This window comes from Sinocyclocheilus rhinocerous, unplaced genomic scaffold (genome assembly GCF_001515625.1).
Source record: "Sinocyclocheilus rhinocerous isolate Xijiao unplaced genomic scaffold, SAMN03320098_v1.1 scaffold252, whole genome shotgun sequence".
In the NCBI taxonomy this organism is placed as follows: Eukaryota; Metazoa; Chordata; class Actinopteri; order Cypriniformes; family Cyprinidae; genus Sinocyclocheilus; species Sinocyclocheilus rhinocerous.
In genome coordinates this window covers 337,834-350,384 of record NW_015625591.1, presented here as the reverse complement: position 1 = coordinate 350,384, position 12,551 = coordinate 337,834, and the positions used below count along the sequence as shown (strand labels likewise).

Genomic DNA, 12,551 nt, shown 5'->3' with positions numbered 1-12,551 from the left:
TGTTTCCTGGAAGAGTAGACTACAATGCCGGCAGTTCTGACTCAGTCTGTAAGTACGTTTTCATTTAAAGGATTTGCCACTGATGATTCAAACGCGAGTTTTGGGCAGTGTGGATTAACGTTAGCACTTGTTGTTTGTCATTTCTCCGATCACAAATGCAGACATGGTTTTATGTTTACACGGCGCGATGCAACGCAACGCAATGCGTAAAAAGACAGTATAAGTCATTATAATCCGTAATTATGTCCCCACTGTATGCAACAAATGCCTCGTTTGTAATGGGTTTTAATGTTTATGTCTCGTCGCTCCGGCCGGACACGGCATCACAGTATGGTGAGGGGCGTAACATTTTCGTCACACGCTTGAGGTATTCGGCCAGTCATAATGCACTGGATAGCTGGCCAATCACAGCACACCTCGCTTTTTCTGACCGATGAGCTTTGTAAAAATCGACACGTTTCAGAAAGGCGGGGCATAGAGGAGAAACAATAATGTACAGTATGTGGAAAATAATGTGTTTTTTGAACCTTAAACAGCATAAACACATTTCATTACACCAAATACACAAAATAATGTTTTTTTTAGCAACATCATATGACCCCTTTAATAAACATTAAAAAATCTTACAAAGCGTAAGTGTATGTAAATGTAAATCATTGCTATACAAAATGTAATAAAACAGGGGACTTACGCTCGCTCTCTTTGCAGCGGATCTCAATGAACTGGTCCTCATCACAGCGTTCTCTGAGCAGAAACCGTCTGTCACCACAGCACAGCACACACTGGTCTTTTCCTATCCAGTATGGAGAGTATAAGGAGCATGTCCTGATCACAAGCCTGTAAAGCAAGCACCAGTTTTACATGTTTTTACTAGTTATCCAAGGTTATTTCTTACAATCAAGTCTAAATCAAGTTTAAATTAGCTTTTTGAGCAAGTCATCAGGGTATCCGGGGTTGATGAGACTTTGTAAAACATGACAGCAAATAGAGTGAATAAATCAGGAATGTTCTTCATTGAAATTCTCTATTTTCTCTGAAAGAGATAAGCATAAGCATTCACCTGTGGAAGAAACCATGTGGTATCTCAGGTAGGAAGTAAACATGGATATTTAGGTCCTCTGTATTGTCTGATTCCCACTTTTGCTCTACCTGTTTGTTGTTTGGCAGGTAACTTGGGAACAGACAAGCATCTGGCTCATACACAATCGGATTTGAGGGCACCCAATCTTTCTTCGGACAGAATTCGTTGGCTTTTGGATTGAGAGGACCGTTATGTTTGGTCGACAAACATACATCAAAGTGCTTTAGTAGTGAAAGGAGACATCCTTCCCTCTTTTTGGACCCAACCACCTCCTCAATCAGCTCTTCATCAGTAATGTCATAATTCTTCTGGAGCTCAGTCCGCACCAGGATCCTAATAGCCACATTGTTTAAGGACGCTCTGTCTTTATAGTCACTGATCCATCGTTTCTTCTGTATTGCAAGTGCATTTTCTGACTTCAGCTGTGCAGAAGAAATCTTGTTCAGTTCCTGAACTAGGTCATGTCTCACAATAGTCTGTGACAGAATCAAAAGAAAATAAATGATGAAGGATTTCTATGCTGATTAGTTTATGGCTATTCAAGGACATTTAATGGTTGTAGTTTAAATGTTTGATGCATGAACCTTGAACAATGAGATGAGGAATGGTGGTTTTACAAACAAAGAACCCGCCAATTCTGGGATTTCCTTGTACCACATAATGACGCCAATTCGGTGAAGATACTGAAGAATTAACTTTAGTTTGTCATCGTCCAGTGTAGCATGTCTGTTCTTTAGTTCATACAAGAGGGCCGTTTGACTCGCAATTCCTGTTAATAGGTGCAAATTTCAGACTTAAGAAACTTATTTAAGAACAAACACATCAAGCATTGTAATCTTACAAAAAGAAAAAAAAAATACTGACCATGCTCAGCAATGTCACCGTTTTTCAGGAGATCTTGGATATCATTCTCCACCTCACAGTAGCATCTAGGTAATGTCTGTTCTATGCTGGGGAATGTCTCTTTGTTCAAAACCTCATTTTTGATGCGAGTATGTAGCTTGTCAATGTCCGCCTGTTCAGTGCAATCTATAGGTACAAGGTCAACGACCTGGAAACAAAAGGTGACAAAGAAGATCATGGCAGCACATTTAATTAGATGCATATTTTATGCCAGCAATTGCAAAACCAAATTACCTTTAGTTTGTACTCAGTCAGTCTTTCAATTTGATATATCTGGTCACAGTACGGAGATGAGTCCTCCATTTCCTGGAAGTTCTTCCTCCGATGCTCCAAATTAGTTGTATGTGTTTCAAGCATTTCCTTCACCTGCTCTTCGATGTGTTTTTTCTTTTCTTTCACCTCATTCTCATTCGTGCACTGGTCAACATGAGTGCCCACAAGCAGAACTACTGAGTCTGGAATCTTAAGCTGAAGATTTTTGATCCAGAAGCCCACATTCTCCTTGAAACTCTGGGCATCCATGTTGTAACTGAAAAAGGAATGCTAACTGTTATGCTAACTGGCCCAACAGTGAAAAAAAGTTCCCTAAGTCTCTCTATAACATTCTGGTTTTGCCCATTTTATTGTCCACAATGCAAAAATTACACGTCTGATTCCTTAGTAATAGAGATGCTTGCTAATAAAAGAATAAATTCTCAACAAGCTGTATATGTTTAGTAGTTAAGAGTATATTGCACTGTGAGATCTAGCAGAAGAAGAAAAAAACTAAGAAAAAAAGGCTTTACCTGGAAAGGTTGATGGCAAGTATGACAAAGGCTTGAGCTGTTATAAATACATGATGGGTGATGTAGTATTCCTCTTGTCCAGCAAAGTCCCAAAAGAAAAAACGGACACCCTCGTAACCAACTTCACTTATTTCAATCCCTACAGTACGGTCTTCCTCGGCCACTGATACAGGGCGACCCTGCTTCAGACTGCGGCACAGAGTGGATTTCCCTGCCATGGAGCTCCCAAGAAACATAGTCTTCACAGTGCAGACATTTGGGGCGTTCGCCTCAAGCATTGCAAAGTAACTCTCGATATCTCTCAATCCCCCTGCACAGACCTCTTGAGGGGGCTTTCTAAGAGGGTTACCACTAGCTTTGAACAGAGTTAAGCTACGGTTTTGAAAGAGTAGGTCTGGTAGCTCAGTTAACTGGTTCCTCTCAACATAAAGTTCTTTTAGGTGTGAAAGACCCACAAGAGCATCCAAATTCCTCAAGCAGTTGTTGGACAGGTTTAGGTAGTTGAGATGTTGGCACCTGTTCATGTCCTGGGGTAGCTTTTCAAGCCGATTGGTGCTCAACTTTAGGAATCGAAGTTTCTCTAAGGACGGAAAGACATTTTCTGGAATGGTTTTGATAGTGTTTTGATTGATATAAAGTTTCTCCAATTGGTGTAACCCTCTAATGTCCACAGGGAAATCACTGAACTCATTCCTGCTCAGGTTGAGCTCTGTCAGGCTTTTCAGTTGATTGATACCAGTGATTTGTTTGAGTCTGTTCCGCTGTAGATCTACCTTGACTGCATCTCCACCCCTCTGAAGTAGCTCATGGGGAAGGGCTTTGAGTTTCTTTCCAGCAAAGTCTTCTTCCTTTTTGGCATTTTGATTTCCTATGGTAATATTATTGTTTTTTAAAAAGTGTGTGTCATTCCTATTTAAGTATTATTACCAGCATACTAACATCTTAACCTTTTCATAGATGACTCGAAGAAGCAACATATTTCAACATGAATGATAAATGAGTGTTTTCTTTTTCTAGGCAGCAAAAATAATTCAAATTCAGTGCGAGTCGGTCAAGATTAGCAATTATTATATCCACTACAATGATACAGCAAAACTTGACAGTCACCATCACTATTGACAAACTAATTATAATATACGGTCTTCACATTTCTTTGGAAATTACAATCATGCAAATTTGTAGCATTTCTTAAAGATCAAGATTAAAAAAATGTGAACATACCATTTAAAACCGACATGTTGTTGAAATGTTAAATAAACTCTTTCGCTCGTCTGTGTGTCTTGTAGATGATCTACTTCCTTATGTTTCATAAAGCAGAGTAGGGACGGACTTTTAACAAGAGTTACATCTGATTTTTACTTTCATTTACTGGAAAACGTAGCAGTATCTATTTCCGTTTCTGTGGCATCATCTAAAAACGAGGCGGTACTGCCATCATCTGGCTAACATGTGAAACATAGTGAAGGGAATTCTGGCTCTTTTTAGGGATCCGGGTAATTTGGCTCAGTTTAGCAAAAACAACCGGCTCTTTATTTAGTACCCCCTCTGGATTTTATAATTCAGCCAAATCCTATGTGTGGTATGTGTGCACAAATTTAATTAAATTATTTAACATAATTAAACTAAACTATTAAAAAACAATTTTAAACTATAAAATGCAACATAATATTCAATTTTGTTAATTGACACTATAATTCAGATTTTCACAATTCAAATCCAAATTGTTTTGTCATATTTCTGGCTCCATAAACTTTTCCAAAATACCATCATTTTACACTATTTATTTTTTTTGGCATAAAAACCAAAAACCTAATTTATGTAAGAACATGATCTGGGAAACATCAACATCTGATAAATGTCTTTGAAAAAGCAGATTTACATACATTCTAAATCATAAACATCGTTAAGACATTTTCCAAACATCTATTTAACATCTGATAGGAAACGTCTTAGAGACATATTGCAAATGAACAATCTAAAAAATACATCTTGCAGATGTAAATGCAGACATTAAATATATGTGATATTCAGTTTATGTGCTCTCAGGGTAGTGAACTATCCAAAACACAAACTACAAATCATATTCAAAATTCAACATGGTGTGCCATATAATAGATAAAAACTCAATTACAGTGTTCAAATCAGAAGCATCCCACACAGTTGTATCGTTATATCTATTAACCCTGAAGCATTGTCACATTGTGCATGTGTGTTGATTCTGTTGATGTGAGCCATACATGATACATATACATTATATATATTTTTTCTTTTTTTTATTTGAAATATAACAAAATATTACAAGTTTTCAGAATAAATTGGCATACAACTTATATTCAAGGACATCAGTTTTAAGAGAGGCTTAGACTTACACAGAATACCAAAAAAAAAAAAAAAATTCATTCTTTAAACCATCCATATAATAAATATAGCTTAAACATAGGGGATAAAATAAAACATTATAATAAATTATATTTATCAAATAAATCTAACAGCTGCTTTATTTATTTATTAATTGATTAATTAATGTATTTATGTATTTATTTATTTATTTATTTTTGACAACGTTTTTGAGTATTGTGTCAAATAGCCTAATTCCTAAATACTGTAAACATGGGGGGTGATTTAAAAAAAATCTTCATTTGAGAATAAAATTATTCGCTCATTATAATTAACTTTTCTTTCTTTTTTTTTTTCTTTTTTTATTAAGTACAAAATCTGAATACAACAAACTGGCATTAATAATTAGTATACAAAAAAGATTCTGGTATGGAAGGCTCAACACAATAGAATCATAATAAGCTCCAGACAAATCATATAACAAAACATTCCAAGAAACATAAAATATAAAATAAAAATAAATTAAATAACAAAAAATACATAATTACAACAAATTATATAATACAAACAAATGAAGTAGTTTTACTGCTTTTGGATTTTTCATTTTACTAAGGGCATCTGAGAAGTATTTTAGATCAATTTTAAATACAATAAACAAAGGAGGGGATTTAAAATATCTACATTTATGTATAAAGTATTTTGCTAATAATATAATATTATTAATCAAATCATACAAACCAGAGCACTCTTTGGTTGTTCCGTACATTACATCTTGTAAGGTTAGAGTGAAACCATCAGCAATCACACCCTTCTCTACCATCCAGTCCTGCAATGCCTTCCAAAAAGACTGCGACAAACTACATGTAAAAAATACATGTTCTGTATCTTCAACTAAATATTTGCATAAATAACAGGGCTCATTTTCAAAATTAAATTTTGAATGTAGAAATTTATTGGAGGGATATATCTCATTTAATATTTTAAATTGCATTTCTTTTACCTTGGGGAGAATAGGAAATTTTAGATAAGCTGTTCTGAAATATTTAACAGTGTTTTTATCAAATGTATGATCTAATTTATTTCTTAATATTTGACAAGGGTAGCACGACTGGATGATATATTGTCTTATATATTTGTTAGTGCAGAGTTTGTTTTCTATCTCAATATCACCAACGTATAATAAAGGACATTATATTTAACATAAAAGACAATTGGGGGTCAAACAGCGTACAAAATCTGCGACGAAGGCGCCTCCTTGATCGTCTCGTTAAGATGACGCAGAAGTATGGTCCAAAAAAGGGCTGTGTCCGAAATCGCCCCCTATACCCTTAAATAGGGCACTAATTGAGGGAACAGCCATTTAATCGCCCCCTATACCCTTAAATAGGGCACTATTTGAGGGAACAGCCATTTTTAGTGGTGTCCGAAACCATAGTGGACGTTCTCGAGTGCACTCATTCAATCCCACAATGCACTGCAAAAACGAGTGTACAACTGGTGCACGCTCAACGGCTAGAGAATGCCCAAATTGCCCATAATGCACCGTGAGAGTCACGCGCCGAATGAATTCCCGCATCTCGCCAGAAGATGGCGCCCGCAGCTGATTAATCAATCCGTTCATTTTTACAAAGCGCTCATCCATGGCGTACAGCATAATGTACAACACGGGTATAAATTCATTGTAAATTGATTATTAAATTGTTTGATTTGGGTTTATACATAATTTCCGTGACAGAGTTTAAGATAAATCCTTTAATCTTACTACTGGAGCTGCTAGTTTGCTAGTTTCAAATGATTAATAAACAGCAAGCACAAACTATGCAAAAGCCGCATTCCTTCCGGTGCACTCAGTGTCCGAATTCACTACTCGTTTTCATTCACTCCTTCTAGTGAACTGAATTGGTGACCTAATGTAGGGAATAGTGAATGAGGGTATAGGGGGCGATTTCGGACACGACTTTTTTTGACCCCTACACCAGTGGCGGCGTTTCACAAAACCATAGGGTATACCATGGCGGTGGGGGGTTGGTGTCACAGTTTTGATAAATAAAAAATCCAACGACACAACACTAAGCACTGAAATCGCCGCGTCTTCGCACAGCGGTGATCTGACCTACGCCGCCGCTGACGCGACAGATCATCCGGCGCTGGAGTGATTCTCTCTTCACCTGCCTCGGGTTCTTCACAAGAAGAAAAGCCCGATCTTAAATTTCTGAGCGAGGTTGATGAGTCCAAGTCAACATCTGGATCAGGAGAATGGAGTCTGACGCAACTTTGATGGTCATCAGTTGATTGATCACCTGTCAAAAATAAACAAATAAATATTTCGATATGTCAAGCAGCGGCGGCGTTTCACAAAACCATATGGTATGCAGTGAACCAACGGCACAACACTAAGCACTGAAGTATAGGAAAAAATATAGAAAAGGATAACGTTTAAACGTCGTCAGAGTTGGTATTGTGGCTTTATCAGACACTTGCACTTAACATTAAATGGAGTTGGTTTTTGACCAGCGAATGACGGAGATCTGTTTTGTCTGTCATTAGAACGGCTGTATCTGAGGCAGCAAGTGCATCGCATTAAACGCTTTCATCAACTTACAGGTTATAACTTTTATTGTAGCTATATGGGTGCTATAGTTTTTCTTGTCGTTTAATACACTTGGCCAAAATATCACGAAACGATGAAGCGCTATATGCACAGGATATTTAATAATACGTACAAAAGTATATGGCTACAACCAGACGTCAAAAGCTAAGACTCTTCTCCTCTCTTCAAACACACAAAAACATTGACCTTTATAGACATAGTGTTTGAATAAACAAAACGCTGTACTTTTTTTAAACATCAAGTTATTTATTTACCCTTACATTGCGAACAAGCGGAGATCTGTCTCCAGGCTGTGCGTGGCGCGTCAATCTGAATGGAGGTTCTTCACAAGAAGAAAAGCCCGATCTTAAATTTCTGAGCGAGGTTGATGAGTCCAAGTCAACATCTGGATCAGGAGAATGGAGTCTGACGCAACTTTGATGGTCATCAGTTGATTGATCACCTGTCAAAAATAAACAAATAAATATTTCGATATGTCAAGCAGCGGCGGCGTTTCACAAAACCATATGGTATGCAGTGAACCAACGGCACAACACTAAGCACTGAAATATAGGAAAAAATATAGAAAGGGATAACGTTTAAACGTCGTCAGAGTTGGTATTGTGGCTTTATCAGACACTTGCACTTAACATTAAATGGAGTTGGTTTTTGACCAGCGAATGACGGAGATCTGTTTTGTCTGGCATTAGAACGGCTGTATCTGAGGCAGCAAGTGCATCGCATTAAACGCTTTCATCAACTTACAGGTTATAACTTTTATTGTAGCTATATGGGTGCTATAGTTTTTCTTGTCGTTTAATACACTTGGCCAAAATATCATGAAACGATGAAGCGCTATATGCACAGGATATTTAAAACGTACAAAAGTATATGGCTACAACTAGACGTCAAAAGCTAAGACTCTTCTCCTCTCTTCAAACACACAAAAACATTGACCTTTATAGACATAGTGTTTGAATAAACAAAACGCTGTACTTTTTCAAACATCACAGTTATTTATTTACCCTTACATTGCGAACAAGCGGAGATCTGTCTCCAGGCTGTGCGTGGCGCGTCAGTCTGAATGGAGGCGGGGTGAAGCTATGAGGTTTCGCTGACAGTTTGAGATGTTACGAGCTTTAGTGACAAGCTCTTTTAAATGCTTTTCATTGGATAAATATTTGTAAAACCCTCAAACAGACATAAAGAAGACCGGTAGGATTGATTTAAAATAATAATAACAAATTATAAAAGAGATATGAAGTTTGGATAATTTTCCATGGCACACCTGACTGGGCTAGGGTATGGCGACTGCCATACATCCTTCATCCCTTCGAAGCTCTCACTCCGGAGGGTAAACCCTTTGAAGGGATTAGGGCATAGGGATGAGCACTTCCGAATGGAACGCAGGGTAAGTGTGTGTTAAGGGCACTGCACTTTGGCGTTTTTAAGACCTGGGACAGTCTTGCGCACTTACTTCCTGTCGCGCGCACGCGCTCAAGGGGTGTATCCCTCCTCGGGCCATGTCCCAAATCGCACCCTAAACCCTCGCGGTCTTCCTCTGAGTCCGCACTTTCATGACGTAATGCCGCTTTGACTGTTGGGTAGAAGTCTGCTGCGGAGCTCGCCCCGGTGCGGTCTCGGCAGAAGTGCGCATCGAGGACGCATAGCGGCCGCAAAGGGGGCGCTCGCGAGCACCCTTTTGAGCGCTAAAATGACGAATGGGACACCCCATTCGGTCTCGTGGACTTTTGTAAGTCCTCAAGACCGAAAGTGCACACGAAGTGTTCCATTTGGGACAGGGCCCTCGTTTCCTTGCTCATCCAGTAGCCCCTCTGTCCTCCATCCTACGACCCGGAAACCGATCGAGCACCGCGAGGTGGCGAGGATCGAGGAGTAAGGAGGCTTCCTGAGGAGTCATGAGTGAGGATACACAGGTGTATCCTTTGCGGAAGTGTTTTTCATCGAAAAACCTGACGCACATATAAATTCTCCTCCCCCTTCACTGTTGTTATAATTTTAATTTATATTTTACCTTTAAAGTTTAAATAAACCATACATGTCATATATTTTAAACAGGGCATTTTGCTTTATTAATATTTATTATGAATGTCTTAAATAACAAACTTTAACAACATAAGGGCAGATCCCTTTAGCGCAGCTGATGACGCTTTGAATTGACCCTAAAGGGAGCGAGGATATATCATTTCACTTGATTCAATTCCTTCATCCTCGCGTCCTTCCCTCGCATCCTGAACGGGTGGAGCGAAGACGCGAGGAAAGGAAACGAGGATGCTCAAATAAGAATTGAGAAGCACCCCATGTGTGGGTATTTGGACAGGGCAAAAGCAGGGCGGCTGCTGGCCAAATGGGTGCCCTAAGCAGAATAGTATTGTTGTGCCCCCTCCTTCAAAAAAAAAAAAAACCTACTATAAGGGGTCAAAATAAAACTTTAATAAAATATAAAAATAAATACATAAATGGTAATTAAATTGTATTATTTATAAATTACAATTGTCGCTCTAGACAGGCTATGGCTATGATTTTATTAATACCGTTGTCTGATTTGTATTACATTGTGTATTTTAACAGTGTTATTCAATGAAACCATATGATTATTATTAATTAACAATAATGATTAATTATCATTATTGACTCATTGTTTTTATATAATACATTTTAAGTCATGAAAACTAGAATATTAAGTCAGATGCGCAAACTGCGTACTCTGCGTAAAGGGAGCGGCGGTACTGGGCAAAAGTGAACGAATTTGGGCACTGACGTATACACTGCGCATCAGAGAGCAGGAGCTGTCGCAGAAACATCTTCGTCACATGTACTTCACGTCACAACCATCATGTACTTTTGTATTACATTTAGGCCTACCTTATTTTAGAAAATAATATTACGGTAATATCAACTTTGAGTCGGGTCGTAACACTAGACCTAACTTGTTTTGTAATGCTTAATATGTTCATAATAATTAAAAACTATTAAAATACTGGCAACAAAAATAAACACATATTACACATACATTTTATGTATTTATTATTTTCAGTGTCTTGAAACTCTTCCGAGCAGTGTTTTGCGCTCAGATAAGATGACAGTGGTCGCAGAGTGCATAGGCGACCGTTAATTTTGCATTAGGATGAATATGCCACATACAGGTGATTAACGAATATTTTTTTTTAAATCATCCACCAAATTATCATCACATCTCCATCATCTCTTGTAGGTTAACAACAACGCCACCTCAGTAAATTAGTAAAATATTAATCTGAGTTAATGTCTAAATATTTTTTTTATTTTATTTTAATAATGCATGAAATAACCTTTAAAGCAGAAATAAGAAACTGCAAACTCTCTTTAAAACTCGCTCGCTCCCGCTCTCTCTTCCAGCTCGCCGGTTCTCCACATTGGATTGTGGGAAATAGTGCTTCAGCGAGTGTACATTGGTTGTACACTCGAAATCAGAGAGAATTGTGGGTAGAAAGTAGTGAACGAATGTAGGGAATGAATTCGTTCACTCATGCCTTGTCCAAATACCCACACTTGCAGTCTTTGCACTTGACCACTTGACTACTTATATGATGTATTTCCTGTGTTTGGCCAAAGTGTTCAAGTGAGCATGAAGACCACAAGTGTGTGTACAACTTTTCATTACCTGATGGGACACACTTATAGTGTTGTAAAAACGCAAATTGTTTACAGACTTTTATTATTATTTTCAATACTTTGCATTTTAAAATCAACTTCTAAATGTCTGTTCAGTAGTCCCTATAGATGACACAATTTAATTAAGTGATAAAAAGCAGTTGCAAATATACTATTCTTTGCAGCAATAAAATGTGTAGCACTTTGTTTTACCACCAAATTATATGTAATATCTTATTATTATTAATATTTAACTTACATTGGAAAGGTTTCCGTGACCTCTCGCGAGATCTTGGCAAAAAGTCTCACGATTTATTTCCAGAACATGATGCATGATGGGATACACTTAACCCTCGAATACCGCTCCGGAGAGGTATTCGAGATAGTGTGGGTTTAGTGTTCGTTAAGGGCACTGCGCTTTGGTATTTTTAAGACCTGGGACAGTACTGCGCACTTGCTTCCTGTCGCGCGCACGCTCTCTCAAGTGGCCAAGACCGCAAGTGTGGGTATTTGGACAAGGGGTCAGAATTCGGACAGCACTACAAAATGACCGACACCCGAAATAGTGCACTATATAGGGGATAGGGAGCGATTTCAGACACAGCTTAAGTAAACAGAGGGCTTACAGGAAGTGCTAATCAACAGAACAACGAACTGGTGTGCAAGTTGTGCAACTAAATTAGGAACCTTGGAAACAAACTATTGGCGGGGAAAATGAGAACAAAGGAAACAGGTACAGAAACAAGTACACTAGAAGTAAACCAAACCAAAACAGAACATATCTGTGACAGTGTTAGCAAAAAGAACAATATTTTTGGAAATGAATACTAGTTGAATTGTGGCTGCAAAATGCTCTCATTATGAATGCTTAGCGGCGGGGGCGGAGCTAGGAGGTGGCCACCCCTATGAAAACATCCTGGCTACACCCCTGCTTAACTGAATTTGTGACACTTAAAGGGGTCATGAACTGAGAAATCTAATTTCCCTGGATCTTTTGACATATAACAGGTCAATGTACCATAAAAACATCCTGTAAGTTTTAAAATGTAAAAATTTCTTGTTAGTTTAAAAACAGCTTTTATTGAAACCAAGCAGAGGCGGACAAAGTACTCAACTCCATTACTTGAGTGAAAGTACAGATACTGCTTGTCAAATATTACTCCATTACAAGTAAAAGTTGTAAAGACAGATTTTTACTTAA

The 12,551-nt window shown here is 38.0% G+C and overlaps 1 protein-coding gene across 1 annotated transcript in view; it reads right to left on the bottom strand.

Moving 5' to 3' along the window:
- Window positions 1–4,187, bottom strand: part of LOC107757543 (malignant fibrous histiocytoma-amplified sequence 1 homolog) — a 7,911-nt gene extending 3,724 nt beyond the window's left edge. The window contains exons 1-7 of the mRNA XM_016575060.1: window positions 3,991–4,187; window positions 2,770–3,637; window positions 2,219–2,513; window positions 1,946–2,132; window positions 1,666–1,850; window positions 1,061–1,557; window positions 692–837 (exon numbers count right to left, since the gene is read on the bottom strand). Coding sequence (XP_016430546.1) covers window positions 692–837; window positions 1,061–1,557; window positions 1,666–1,850; window positions 1,946–2,132; window positions 2,219–2,513; window positions 2,770–3,637; window positions 3,991–4,006 — 2,194 coding nt within the window. The 5' untranslated portion in view covers window positions 4,007–4,187. The remainder of the gene's footprint in view (window positions 1–691; window positions 838–1,060; window positions 1,558–1,665; window positions 1,851–1,945; window positions 2,133–2,218; window positions 2,514–2,769; window positions 3,638–3,990) is intronic.
- Between the last annotated feature and the right edge of the window lie 8,364 nt (window positions 4,188–12,551).